This window comes from Chamaea fasciata, unplaced genomic scaffold (assembly GCF_029207755.1).
Source record: "Chamaea fasciata isolate MVZ Bird 193981 ecotype frontalis unplaced genomic scaffold, bChaFas1.0.hap1 SCAF_5, whole genome shotgun sequence".
Taxonomy (NCBI): Eukaryota; Metazoa; Chordata; class Aves; order Passeriformes; family Sylviidae; genus Chamaea; species Chamaea fasciata.
In genome coordinates this window covers 22,169,234-22,184,313 of record NW_027094090.1, presented here as the reverse complement: position 1 = coordinate 22,184,313, position 15,080 = coordinate 22,169,234, and the positions used below count along the sequence as shown (strand labels likewise).

The following is a 15,080-nucleotide window of genomic DNA, read 5'->3' as shown; positions in this document are numbered from 1 at the left end:
GCACAGAACAAAAATAACTATGAGCTGAAGCCTCTGAATAGCAAATACAGTACATTACTTAGTGTGAAGAATTCACCTATAGCTCGTCATGCACAAGTTCATAACCAAAAGTTCCAAAGTTCCCAAAGGAAATTGCAGGGGATTGAGGTGCAGAAGTCAACACACAATGTTTTTAGTGCATAGTGCATGCAGTGCTTATGGTCAGACCAATTTAATTTTTTATTAGATGTACAGTGTAGCTGTCACTGACCACAAACATGAATCCACTTATTGTGAAATTAACATTTTTCATACGTAAACTATAGATGTTTGTTAACAGTAAGGGGCAAGGGGAATGGAAGGCTTGTGCAGGTTATTTATACTTTTGTTTGCTTAATTCACTCAAGGCTACCACTGCACATAACTCCTGTGAGGGGGTGCGGATGAAGTGGTAACTGAAGCTGTAGATGCATGAATATAACAAAAAGTCAGAGAGTTTCAGAGTCTCCTCAATACATCCAGTCACAGAACAATGCTACACAGCACAGCACTTGAGCCATACAAGAAGTAACTAGATTCAAGGAATATTCGAGAGGCTTTTTCTTTCAGCCATTCCTTTCAAATGACTGTATGTCACATCCATTTCAAAAGGGCAAGGAGTAACAGAGCAATACTAACATGTGGCTGCTTTCTGCCTCTGATAAAACAGTTTTCATAATGCAAGAAAGAGAAAAATGACCACTCTCTCAACTTCAATATAAGTTACTAACAACACTTAATTATTAACGTCAATAATTAATATTAGTGTTAATGACTTAGGCAAAGTGAAGAAATAAGGAAATCATCAACCTAGAAGACACTTAGACACAGTGCAATATAGATGCATTCTACCAAGACACAAGAATAAATGAATGTAAAAGGGGAGACAGAATGCAAACAGGGTGGCTTTTTAAATCCTGAATCAAATCAACTTTAAGAACCTACATTACCTGCTCTCTCTCAGTTTCTGGATATATTGATACTTAGGTGTCAGCGAGCCATTGGATGCAATCACTGCCTGGAAACACATGGAACAGATTTTGAGGGCTTTATGTGTCTGTATGTTTCAAAGTAGGGGAAGACAAGAAGAGTGCCAAATTCCAAAACTTACATCTCGAACAACAGGTGAGTAATTCTGTTTTTCAAGAGGTTCTGAGCCTTCTGATAACAGCTGTGGAGATAAGTGATTTCAAATAAGGTCAGTTTATTACCAAATATTTCTCAAAGTAAAACACTAAGATTTTAAGCAACATTTAAATGCATACAGCAATACCAATCATTTGAAATACTTCTGGCTGCAATCAGCGTCACTTGACTTTTGGAAAATACAGAAATTTAAACAGCAGCCTGACTGTGAGGGATTGTTGAGTGCTCAAGAAAATCAGATGTTTACATCTAGTCTAGGGCCCAGAAGCAATGAATGACCTGCCAGAGCCTGTTTTCTGCCTACAGAAAGTGTTCTTGACAAACCCCTAAGATGTCCAGGTCATTCATGTCTCATTCCCATGTTTCCTTTTCAAAGGATTGCCTCAAGACTTCAAAAGCTTTTTGCTTTTTTCCAAGTACAAAGTCAGTTATGTTCTACAGCAGATTCCTTTTGAATATATACAGGAGACCAGAAAAGCAACAAACAAGCAGAACAAATTCTGAGCCTTTTACCTTCTTGTCGGACACATAAGATCTTACCATCTCTTCAATATAAGGGAAAAGCATGTCCCCAAAGTACTCTGTTGCTTCTATAGGAAGCTGAGCTGGCAGATTGTCAATGGAACACATCAGAATCCCTGAGCCTTCAACACTGAAAGAGAGAAAACAGCTCTTCTAAACTACTTCTTAGTACCTGAAAGGTACTACTTTTCAGAAGTTATAAATGCATGATTTTTTCAATATAATGTTTCACTCTACAAGTTACAATGGAAAACAATAAAAAGTAAGAGCTCTCCCACCTGTCATGAGTAATATGCTGGTCAGCATCATACATACAAAATGGGTTGTCAATTGTCGTACACTCAGTCATAAATTCTATCGATCCTCCAGTATCTGCTGAAATGTCACATATGGCCAGAAGTCTAAAGCAATTAAAATAAAAAGACAGTGGAATAGAGGATTATACAATTTACTAAGAAACACAGGTATAAAAGGTCACAAGTGAACAGGAAATAAAAGATATGTGAGAAGATCTATGTGACTTGTGGCCTTCTTCATCTCAACCAATTTAAAAGTCAACAAAACACAAACAATGGTATCCAGAAATATAGTGCAAATTTGGCCCTATTGTAGTCATCAGGTTTGCATTCACATCAACAGTATCCAACTTCATGGAAAGACTGGCAGAATCCATTCACCCATGATCTTTTCTCCCTATACCATTTGCTGCCAGTACCTCCCATTCATTTTCCATCTAGCAATTCCCTCAAGCTGTGCCTGTGCAGTCCTGCATGAAACTAACTTCCCATCCTAAAGGGAAGCGAAAGAAGTGGCTCCCTCCTACCAGTTCACAGATAGCAGGTGCAGGTGGAGCCTTCATTAGCCTAATGCACAACCTCTGGCTCCACTGAAGGTTAACTCTTCAACTCTTTGCCACGTGAGAGAAAGAAAGTTGTCAAGATCTGGCAGAGAAGAGACAAAAGCCTGATTCCTCACCAGGATATATTTTCATGTCTTCCCCAAATCTATGACAGGGCTATTAGAGAAAGGGTGGCTCCCACCCCCACTGAAAGGAGACTAACCCTTGATTTGCACCCCACATTCTATCCTTAAAACTATTCAGGGTTATGAAGCATTTCCACTATCAGCAGCAGAAATAAGAGGTGCTAAGGAACAGTTACTGAATTTGTACCAGCCAAATGACAGGGTAGGAAGAAACTCCCTAAAACTCTGCTCAGGCATAGAAACTTCTGCCAATATTGGTGAAGCAGGTACATTCCCAGACATCACACTTTTGTTTGCATTGGATTCTGTATGAAGATCAGTGGCAGGACTACCTCTGCAGAAAAAACGCTGATACCTGTTAATCATTTCTACTGTGATATTTTTAAAAACTCCAAACTGTGAAAACAAGACTACAAAGCACAAAAGAACAATAGGAAAACCAATGGGGCACTGTGAAACATGCAAGAGGAACAATGTAAAATAAACAGAATCATTTATCAGATACTGTGGTGAAACTGCCTAACATTACAAGTTAATTATCGTGTTGCAAAATCGTTACAAGTGAAATGAGTGTCTTACCTGTGTGGTAATTCAGGACAGCCATCCATTGCACCAACAGCAGATTTAACTGGCACCAGCAGCTTCTGAGCGTCCTGCCGACTCAGGAGGCGAGGAGTATTTTGTTCCCAGTATATGCCGTTAATTAAACAAGTTGTGTAGGGTGCAACCTGCAAAGAAAGTCACAGATGCCTGATGTTTTCACCGAGTACTTTGAGAAGCTGAAAGCACCTGGTCTAGCATTTTACGTTAATGCTCTCTCAAACGATGAATATGCAAAATGTAGTAAGTACACTCTGTGGAAAACCTTTCATAAAAGAACAGAAGAGATGCTCACATCAATGTGAAAGCGAGAAACGTAATTTTCTGGATGTTTATCATAGTCTGCTGGATCATACTGTCCATCACGTTTCCTTACAAGATGGTGGTGACGACTTAACACTGTTCCATAGACTTTCCTGAGGTCTGAAGTTAAAAACAAAAAAAATAAAAAAAATAGCTCTTATACTTAGACAAAAAGGGTTTCAGTGTTTTTAATCACTATTGTCACTGCATACCTCCTGATCTGGAAACTTCCTTTAACTCATGTGGTTCCACAAATTCACATGGGAGAGCACTGAACATTTCTTGAGCACCCTGAAATCATGACGTTGGATTTAGAAATAAGTAGACCATAAATGTAATGTAACACTGTTCATTTGGTGTTTGAAAACAAATATAAAATGCCACATACGATTTGACTGCTCTGCCAGAGAACATCCCCAGAGATGTACACATTGTTTCACACGTACCCCTGTTTGCCCAAAACTAAGCTGCCTGGGCATTATGTGAAAGGAATTTACATCATTCCCCACTACTGCAGAATGCCTAAACCACCATCCAGTGCCTGGTTCTTATTTCTAATGGCTGAGCTGGGAGGCCTCAAGTCAGCCACAAGAGGGTTTTGCTGCCATTCTGAGGAGCAGTTTCTCTTTAGGAAAGATCTCTGAAGCTACTCCTCAACAACCAGACTGTTCTAAAGGCCAGGAACTACAAGATGACTTCCCCAATGAGCTGTGATCACAACCAAAAGATTCTCAGACACACCATCCTTTCGGCTAGAAAGAATACATTTATGCAGGCCGTGATTTCACTATGTAGCTGGAGCCTTGTTAAATTATCTTTCTTGCCAAAACCAGGGCTAAGTTTTTTCCCTATGTCACAGAAAATAGCCCTGAAGTCAAGCACTTGTAACCATGTCAAAGACATCCAGACATAAAAACTCAGCTGGTGTTGGAAAAAATAATTCTTTTCCCCATACTTTAATGGAGTGATTCATTTACCTTGTGAGCACAGAGTCAACAGTGGGGAGAGAGGGGGATAGAAATCATGTGGGTTGGAAAAGAGAGGTAGCATTAAGATTTAATCCATGGTCATTGATAAGAAGTTAACATGTCAGCCTGGTTAGGCATGATCTCATATTAACCATTTTAGTTTATAGTATTTAATAATTGTTACTGGCAAAGGAAAATGTAAAGTCCAAGCAAACAAAATGAACCCATCAACCCATTTAACCTGATAGAGATCAAATGCCAAGAATTTCTATTGCCAATTATATAGCATTTCATCTTGATGACAATTCTTACCTTAGAAACATTACCAGTGCCCGTGAACACAAATGTTAAGGGCCCCACTGACTTTGGCATCAGTCCCAGTGAAATTTCATACCCGGCATCCCGTACTGCCTGCACAGCCTGACTGCTATTCCTGTAGTTATGTGCCATCCCAATGTGCTGAAATCAAAGGCACAGAACCATCCAGATATTTTCAATATTCAAATACAGATAATTAGAAGATGCCAAAATCTTATTTAGCTAAAGAAAAATACATACACACATACTCTTACCATGAAGGGAGTGTGATGACCCAGAGCTAAAAATCGTAAACCCAATCCATGTAAGATGTTAATCATTCCTGTTATTAAAAAAAAAGAAAATTGGACCATCAGTCTTAATCACAAATATGTACAGTTAGAAACTGCAGAGACTGACTAAAGCCTCAAATCATCCCAGATACTCTTTCCCATGTTTTTATATTAATACTTTACTTCTAAAGAAAGTCTACATAAAACCAGAGAAGGAGAAATTTATTAGCAGTCCGTGACCTTAAACATGCTCTTGGCCCATTATGCATTTAGGCACCATTTAATGTTCAGATATTTGTTTATGAGGTGTATCCACATCACTGGATTCCAAAGAAGGAAATAAAAGAGTCTTCTGAAGAAACAGTGTTGAAGTTCATTAAAAAGAAATGAGAACCATGCCACACAAAAATCAGATTAAATCCATAACAGTGTCAAACAGATCTTGTTCAAGCTCTCAGGACTAACAGCGGCCTTTTTTTATCAAAAGCCTAATCAGTTGATCTCTTTAGTCTGCTCCAGATAGTTCAATGGACAACAGGACTTCAAGACAACAACATAAAATATTAGATTTTTCAGGAATCCACACGACTATCTGACATGTCATCTCATGAAAGTAGGAGGCACAAACCAGAGTGGAAAAAGGCTGTTAAAAGCAGGAATTTAAAATGCAGTTAAAAACACATTGCAAGCTTCAACTTTTAGGAAGCACAGACGACCAGAAGTATTACAGGAAGTCACTTGTTGCAAGCCTGCCTTTACTTTATACACTATACCTGCTACACCAGCCCACTTTCCAAAGGCCACAACTCGCATTCCTTTATGATCAACCATTTTTTCATAGTCAAACAGCCGAATTTCCTGAAAATACACAGCAAACTGAGTATTAAAATTTTCAGTGAATGCAGTCAGTGGCACATTGCTCTCACAGGAACGACCTTCTCACGTGCTTTTGTCATTCTTTGTGATAGGGTCTGATGGTTAATATAAAAATATGTCATAACAAGATTTTAGTATAAAAACGTAACAGTTGCACGGGATTCTTGTTGGAAAGAGTCTCTGCACTGCCCATGCCCTCTTTGCACAGAGCTCCCCAATGTGCCACTCCAGCTGCTGCAGGTCCATTCACATCCCCTGCCAAGAGGCTGCTCATTTCTGAATGAAAGTGAACTGGCTGCCTTCCTCTGCAATGGCCAGTTGTAGAGGAAGGCACTCCAGCTTAGCAACTTTCCAACAACTCTTCGTGCTCAGAGAGAAAGAGCCTCTTTGAGCACACCATGCTCTCAACTTATCTGCCTTATGCACATGAAGAGAGAAACACTGCAAACACAAGATCCTCAGAGCAAGAAATACTCAGTCTCAGGAAAGGATACTGAAAACTGTCCTCGTTAGCCAGCTACATTTGTGCTGGAAGTAACCATACTAGGCAGCAAGCTTTTGATCACACTTAAGCATTAAGTTCAGTTTCCCCCCCATGTTTCCTGACAATGGTCTTCAATATGACATAATTTACCTGTCTTAAAATCTCATCCAGAAGGGGCATGTTTGCCTCTTGGGCTTTAATAGTGTGAGAGAAGAAGGCATAGCTCTTTTTAGGGATTAATTTGTCCTCTGGTGGTCTCTTCACACCTATTATCAGAGAAGCCTCAGAAATATCTTCTTGAATAATGGCACCTGCTTTGATGTACTCCTATGAAAGAGAAAAATCAAAGAAATTTTTTCTGTGCTTTTTCTTATTCAGATCTCAGCATATCAGCAACTAGAACAGAGGAAAAATAAATAATCCTACCAAGCAGAAACAAGTTACTGCATGTGATACATTCACAAAATTCTTTGATAAAGAAGTATCAAGTATCAAATTGAATTACCACACTATTATCCTATTATATGAGGTCAAATTATAATTATGTGTTAGTAAAGTACTTTGTCTTAAATTTACAGACTACAAAAATGATATTTTAAGCATCCTGCAGTATTGCAATAATGAACAGTCCTTTGTAAGATGTTCAAATACTTGGAAATAAGTTTAGAGAAATATTAAATATTCAAAAATATGAAGACTGATGACATGTGATTTTATAAAATTGTATAAGTGCAAGTCCAAGCTGAAGAGCAATTTCTAAGGAAATGTATTTACATAGAATGATCCACGCTTTGATGAAAAAAGCATCGTGCCTTAATTAAAAAGTGGTATGTTCAAGTAGTCACTCATTCCCTACTTTTGCTTCAATTTTCATCTGTTTTCTCAGTTATCTTAGAGCAGAGTATTACTGCTGCTACAAAAACTGTAAAATCTCTCTGTCCTGAAGCTCACAGCATTGAAGAAAAAAACTCTCTCATTTCACATGATGAATGGGAATGAAGCAAGAGTGGAATTCACCAGATTCATCTTTCCTGTTCTTTTAAAAAATACAGGGCTTTTTAGAGTTCTTGCCTTCTCACAAACAGAAGACAAAAAATCACCAATGTTAAAGGAATTCCCAAGCTTCTACTTCAAGAGAACCTAAATCTTCTAGGGAGACTGATGACAGGAGAAGAAATTAATAAAAACAACCCTAAAAACCCACCACGGTGCCAGTGTTATATCAAAAGGCTAAACAAACTACTCCTTTTCCTTTCCACTAGCACATGACTCCTCATTCAGCAAGAAAATTTACATGTTTCTGGGAGGTTTATGTTTTCTCATTAATGACCTTTGAATATTATTTTTCCTGTACTATAGTTAACAATTGCACTATGATTTTGCTTGTGTCTCTCAAAATGGGACCTTACCTTTTCATGGATGGCTCTCCGGTTTGACGGCTGCACCAAGACCTTGTATCCCATCCTTGTCAACTCCTTAACATGCTTTGGTGCTAGAGGCGCTCTTCTTTCCCAGGCATTGACATCTTCCCTCCTGATTGCCAGCACAGACTTACGATGATGCCAACACTTAGTGTGGTGGAACACACACCTACCATTTGTGTGACTAAAGGCTCGGAGCATGGTAACGCCTGATGGCAGCAAAGACAAAGTAATAAAACAATACAGGTACATGTATGATTCAGACATTGTTTGTGCAAAAAAAAAAAAAAAAGTTCTGGTCTCCTTTAGCATCTGCTGTAAAACACAAACCAGATAATTCATACTCTAGTTACACCCTAGTTTTGTGAGACATGAATTCAATTTCAGTGAATTTTGCTGCATCTTGGTCTGACAAGGTGTCCTTAGAGAAAAATTTTCAACTTTAATAATTGTTTCGATTACTGTAGAGGAATGTGTGCTATGCAACTAGCTTGTAACTATAAGGCTTAACAAGAATTCTGGAAACTTAAATTTTCCGATTATATTCATTTGCCACCATAAACCATGCAAAGACCATCAAAACTTGCATCAAGAACAGTCACAAGTAAGAAAAACACAGAAAGAAAGCAGAATACAGGCTGTATGGCAAGCAGTTGAATAAAAGAGAAAGCCCAGCACTAAGTATTTTTACAGAACTAATTCTTATACGGGCCAAAAATGGAAGACAGGTCAAGACCTTAACTACTGAGTTGCAATTAGCATATCTGTGACCAGGAACAACAGGTTTTTGCTCTAATATGAATTTTCTGCAAAACGGAAAAGCTTCACTAGAACAGATTCCCACTGCAGAGGAAAACCCCTTATTTTCTATTTTGTCCTCCTCACTCCTAGTGAAGCCTACATGCCACTGCTTATTTCTGCAGGGACACTGCTAGGTCCAGCATCAAGTATCCAGGAGCCTAAGGCCTTCAGATACCTATGCAATTAAAAGATGTGAATCTCAGAGATAGGCTTCAAAAATGTGAACTTTGTTTCCAACACAGTTTTAACTGATAATACATGAATCTCTGTATCTGAATCATTTGGAAAATCCTGTTTGTCCTCATGCCTGGAACTTGTAAAATCTCTACACACCTAAAGACTTCAGAGGTCCTGTTTAACTCCAGGCTTGCTGAAACAGAGGGACCAGCACACGAAGGATGGCATGAAGAGAAGCACACAGTCATCAACAGCAACTCCAGGTGTGGTCTTCCTACCATGCCCACATTTTTCCACCAGCAAAGGTTACTGTACTGAAGTTGGAGGTATTTTGTGACACTTCAGTATGCTAAGAGGGTTCTCAAAGAGCATAATGATCCCTCTCAAAAACCAGGAAGCCTTGTCACACCATGTCACTATCTCTGCACACTAAAACATAACGATGAGGGCAGTTTGTACTAAAACGCTGCATGTCATACCCAAGCCTGGAGTGAAGCAAATTTCCCTCACACAGAGGACTTGCACAAGGAGAGAAGCGACGCCTTCCAGCGCGACTGCACCGCCCTGCACTGGGATCGTGGGTGTCCGGGCAGGGAACTAAGAGCCGGCTGACCCCTGGCAAGCCAGCAGTTCGTCCGCATGCCTTTCTGTGTGTGCTCAGGCTCAGCCACAGCGATATCCATATCCCGTTGTAAAAGTGAAACTAACTTCAGCATTCCAAGCCTGTAGCGCTGGGAACCCCCCCCCCCCCCCCGGCCTCCCCAGCACGTCGAGCGACCGCAGGGCCGAACCGCGCCGGTCCCTCCTCGCCCGAGCCGGGAGCGGGTCACAGCACCCCGAGCATCACCGGGGCTGCGACAGTGCCAAGCAGCACAGCGAGCGACCTCCCGCCAGCAGGGCGCGGGAGGGGAAAAAATCCCTGGAGAGCAGCAGGGAAAGGCAGAGGGGCAGGGGGAGAAGCGGTGTGAGCGGGCGGCGCCGCGGCGGGCGGGCAGCGGGCAGCGGGCAGCGCTCTCTGACAGCCGGAGCGCCGGGCAGCGCCGTACCTACCTGGGGCAGCGGGGCGGCGGGAGGCACCGGGGCGGCGGGAGGCACGGCCGTGCGGCCCCGCTCCCTCCTCCGGCCGATGTCCGGCGGCACCGCCGCCCCGCGCCGCAGCCAACCGCGAGGCGGCCGCGGGATACACCTCCCTGCCCGCCAATGGCGCGGCCCCCGCCCGCAAGGCCGGCGCTTCAGGGAAACGCGCCGGGGAGCTGTTTATGGGAACTGAGCAGGGAACATCCCGGCAACTCAGCCGAGCATGCTAGGAGGAGGCACTCGCATGAACTTCATGCTGACCGGAGAGGACAGGACTTCCTTTGCCAAGGGCTGTTGGCCGTGAATATTCCTTGGGAGTTTGGAACCTTTACCAGGCCACAAGCCTTTCCAAGGACGTGTTACAGAGATAACATACGTGTCCCTGTGTCGTCTCCTATGTTACATGTTCTGCTTTGGCCGTGAGCCAAATGCTTAGAGCACTCAAAAGTTGAGGGCTGTTTTCAAAGTTGCAGTGTAATTTGAAACACTGGCTTAAAAACGTGTTGAAAGCATTCAGCAAACTGGGGTTTCCAGGCTGAGCCTCCTTCAGTTTTTTACATTTGGAAGAGACTATCTGTGAATGACTCCTTGTAAGTGAAGGGTCTCATATCTAAGCCACCCCTGAATGCCCCAACTATTGTGATGGTGGTTAATGGTTAATTCTTTTTTTCTTTTTTAAGTTCCCACTGTCTTTTGTGAGGCCCTTGATGTGATCAACTCCTGTACTTGAGAAGGATAGATTGATTCCTAATTACAGAGTGTTGCTTGGATATATGCAGGGTTGAAGCTCTGCTCAGCTCTGCAAACACAGAACTGGATTTTACGAAACAGTGGCTGAAACGTTTTTTTTTAGTTTAGTTAAAGCATTTCACTTTCAACATATTTCTGTTTGCAAGAACTTTTAGAGATTCCTTCATGTGTACAAAAAAGAGAATTCACTTTTAGCTAAAACTCTATATATATACACCACTTTTCTTGGGGGTCAAAGTGTACTTTGTGTCATTTGAAATTTTTGAGGTTTGTCCATTTTAGTTTACTGGTGCTTTTAGAATGTTCTTCTGGGGAAATGAAGTTCCAGGCTGGGCCAAAACAGTCAGCAAACCATCCTTCTTTAGTCACAGAGATATCCTTGGTGACTCTGGCTTTACCCAGCAGCAAAACTCCACGTGCAAGCAGGAAGAGCAGAACAAATAAGGATGTGACTAAGACACTGCCAAAATGCTATTTGGACAGTTGATTTCTGCCACAGATTTGCCATCCCTCTGAATGGAGATTGTGAATTTTATCAGCACCATTTGAATCTCTTCCTGCATCCAAAAGAGACCAGGAGAACTGTCTTCTGCTTGAAGCATAATGGGCACTCCAGAAGTTCCCATTATGCTTCAGAGAGAAAAAGGCAGCCTAAGCAACCAGTATGGACTCATGCTGAGACAATGTAAAGCCAGGTAAGGTAAATCCCACCTGCACTGTACTGTTCCAGATAGGGAAGACTGGATGCCTTAAAAGGAATAAAACAAATCTGGAATTCTGACTTTACAAAACATGCTAATATGGAATTAGAACTGTTTTCTGTAATAAATACCTTCTGGTCTGTGTGGATTGTGGGTCTGAAAAACCCTAATTATAAGTTCTAATTCTTACTCAGCTGGAATGCTTTTTACTCAGCACTGTGGGGGAAGTGCTGACTTCCATTATGGCAACAATAAACTCCCAGAACACATAGAGAGAAGTGGACTTCATAGATTTTTTTTTTCTTAGACTATCAAGTATAAGTCTTGAATCTGTTGAAGTTGATGAAAAATTCACTCCAACTTTTGCTGGGGTAGGGTTTCTCCCTAGGTCTCAAGTGAACAGAGGATTTGGTGTCCTGAAGACATTATTGCAGACTGTGTATCTACCTCTAAAACTCTTGTTTCTCCTTTAATTCTGGTTTGTACTGCAGAGATCAAGAAGTTCCACGAAGCTTTCAGGCTTTCAGTCAGAATGAGGCTATTGAAAAACATGACCTTTTATTCAAAAGCCACTACCTGCAGTGGCTGTTGACTGCCACTGTGAATACTGACCTCACAGCAGAGTACTAGACATCACTGAACAGCACAGTGTTGTGCTCTCTACAATCATGTAGAGAGTATATTTACATTCCTATTGCCCAGTGGGGAAAATTGCCTTCTCAGCATCCCCAAAGAAAGACCTTCTAATTTTAGTAACACCTAAGATATAAGATATATCTGTTCACATTCGTAAATACTAGAATTCACAGTAGCACCATTTCTGTTCCTGTTCACTGTAAATCTTTGTCTTTTGCATTCACAGTGCATTCTCAGACTGCTGCATCAAATTGAGATGCTTTTTTAAGCCATTCACATAATCCTTAAGACACCATGTAAATATTTTTAAATGGCTCTGTAAATAAACCTAGACACAGAAAATTACAGCCTGTGATGTCAGGTTAGTCAGCAAATTAGTGAATTGGCTGATTAGAAGACAAGTACCAGGTTCACCACAAGAAACCACAGCAGCTCAGCTAAAATAACCTGATATTCTTTCATAAAAATCTTCATTGAATCTATTAATTAGACTTACCGACGCTCACAGCAGTAGGGCATTCAAGTCAATAAAAATCTGCCATTAATTATGGATCCATGGAATGAATAAAATCAAAGCTGGGGCTTTGTTTTGAAAGAATCGGGGGTTACTGCTTAAAGAGTCCGTTAAAGCAATAATGCCTTAGCTGTGTTAAAAGTGCAACCCTGCTTCTTAGGCTCTTTCAGCAAATAATGGCTGTCACTGCCCTAGCTCCTGCAAGTGAGGTTTGTCAGAAAGAACTGAACTTCTTCTGAGAAAAAAATCACAACGCAACTCAACAATTTTTTCCATTTTTGTACCGTTAGTGTCTTTATCAATTCAGCTGTAGGAGAATGTGTATTGTTCACGTTTTAAAGCTGATAAAAATGGCACAAAATTATGGTCCAGCCACAATTCACATTCAGACCACTGCCAGACCATATATTCGGGACTTCTTCAGTGATGTTTGTTGTAAGAGTTTTTGGTTCTTTTTAGACTTTCAAAATCAGAGATATAAAAATCATTTGAAAAAAACATGAAAATAGTAGGAAATATGTAACGTGTATAGTGACAGGTTCTAAACCAGCAATTCTCTAAACCATGAAATAAAACAGACTTGAGCTGTCAAAAAAAAAAAAAAAAGTAGCTATTTCTAAGAATACTTTTCATTCTTCAGTGCAAGTCAGCAGACTTAAACAACAGAAGGTGTGTGCAGGCACAAGAATGAAGAGGTCTAGGGGATGGGAAAAGTAAAAGGAGATGTTTGCTCAAGCCACAATTGCTAATTAAAAAAAAAAAAAAAAAAAAAAAGCATGTTAGACTATTGGCTTAGTATGGTTGGTTTTGACATCCATTGAGAAGTATATGTTAGAACAGGTCCTGTAAGAAAAATCTGACCCAAGAACAGCCAGATATCCTAAAACAGATACTCAATGTACTCCTGCATGTTATCAGAGTATATCCAAGGGCCCGTTGGCTTTTAAATCACTTCTAGGTAACTTTCTGGGTGTTACAGTAAGTGTTCTGACACCATTGTTAACTGCAAACTAATATACATTAGGGTGAGAACCTGAATAGTCTTGTAAGTGCGACAAAGCTTGCCTGGCCTTCCCATCAATGTATCTGTACAGATTCCTTTCACTCCACCATCTGAAGGAGTGCAGTGGAGATTAAAAACAGCTTTCCACAGAGGGAATATGAAGGCCATAAACAGGAACTAGACTAAAAAACATAATGCCATGAAGATTTTCCTATCTTGTTTATCCACCTGTTCTACTATCTGAATTTTATGACCCGGTTCCCTTTCCCTATCTGCCCAGGACCCTGAGACAAAAACTGCTTCTTTCGTGCTACCCTTTAAAAATTTCTTTTATATGACAAAAATACATCATAAAACACGTCACTAACTGAGGTACATTATCTTTCTGTGTAATTTTCAATATTTACATCTTAAATCTCTTTTGGTCAAAAACACTGTAGGAAGAATGGTAGACCCACCACATGTATATGAACACATTTCTATGCACATATAACCACATGCATGTATACATACCCATACTCAGTATCTTCATCTTCTTTGGGAAAACATTTAAACTACATCCAGTGGGCACATTTGAAGAATAAAAAATATACTGAAAGCTACTGTGCCACTTAAGATGTTTAATAAGAATGAAAGGATAAAAAGCTTTATATTGTGTTTATTAAATCAAATCTTTGTGTCTTGGCTTTGTGCATCACATTTCATAACATAACAAATTAGGCCATAACAATAAAAGTCTACCATTAAACCATTACCTTGATTTCAATTCTTGAATACAAAGAACAAAACAGAAAACAAAAACAACAACAATGAAATTTTTTTAAAAGACGTGAAAAAATCCAAACCAACACAAACACCAGCGCACCAGCCCTTGAGGTCGTATCATGACTTAAACAGGTTGGTTCTGAATAGCTCTTTAATGAGAAAATTTAAATGCTTATCATTTCATCATTTCAAAGAAGGACACGAGAATGAATCAAGTCTGCCTTTGAGTTCACAAATTAAATATTGTTTATCTTTGAGTGACCTCAGCAATTTTCAGTGATTGGGGTACTGTTTAAACATAGACATAGAATTCAAATTACTAATGTCTCTGACTTTATTTGGTAAAATAGAAGAAAGCATTCACTTATTGGGGAGATCAAGGTAGAGAACAGCAGGATGAATTAACTGACTTATAAGGAAATCATTTTGCCACTAAAAGAGATTCTACTAAACAATCAAAAGCATGGTACAGAATGCAACTCCACTTGTTAATAGGCAAAAACAAAATAAAAAAAGTCTCAGGAACCATTTTCTCTGTCTGTTTCAAATATTAGAAACCAAACCACATTTCCAAAGAATTACACAACAACTTTCACGGTCCTTTTTACAAGAGTGCATTGTTCTTCTGATGCGAGGACTTACAGTTTACATATTTGTTACTGTATGCATAAAAAATCTTTACATGCTTTCCTTACAGCAATATCCCTGGAGACTTCAATCTCTAAGACACTGCAGGCAAGGATA

At 40.1% G+C, this 15,080-nt stretch overlaps 1 protein-coding gene across 2 annotated transcripts in view; it reads right to left on the bottom strand.

The window, feature by feature from the left end:
- Positions 1-10,071, bottom strand: part of AASS (aminoadipate-semialdehyde synthase) — a 28,485-nt gene extending 18,414 nt beyond the window's left edge. Inside the window, exons 1-13 of one of the 2 annotated variants that reach the window (XM_066183011.1) lie at positions 9,941-10,071; positions 7,901-8,121; positions 6,642-6,818; positions 5,905-5,989; positions 5,114-5,181; positions 4,854-5,000; positions 3,786-3,864; positions 3,566-3,693; positions 3,250-3,398; positions 1,965-2,087; positions 1,705-1,816; positions 1,130-1,189; positions 969-1,036 (exon numbers count right to left, since the gene is read on the bottom strand). In XM_066183011.1, the coding sequence (XP_066039108.1) occupies positions 969-1,036; positions 1,130-1,189; positions 1,705-1,816; positions 1,965-2,087; positions 3,250-3,398; positions 3,566-3,693; positions 3,786-3,864; positions 4,854-5,000; positions 5,114-5,181; positions 5,905-5,989; positions 6,642-6,818; positions 7,901-8,113 (1,409 nt within the window). In that variant the 5' untranslated portion in view covers positions 8,114-8,121; positions 9,941-10,071. Of the gene's footprint in view, positions 1-968; positions 1,037-1,129; positions 1,190-1,704; positions 1,817-1,964; positions 2,088-3,249; positions 3,399-3,565; positions 3,694-3,785; positions 3,865-4,853; positions 5,001-5,113; positions 5,182-5,904; positions 5,990-6,641; positions 6,819-7,900; positions 8,255-9,940 lie in introns of those variants that run through there. The other variant, XM_066183010.1, reaches the window with a different exon arrangement.
- Positions 10,072-15,080: the final 5,009 nt, after the last annotated feature.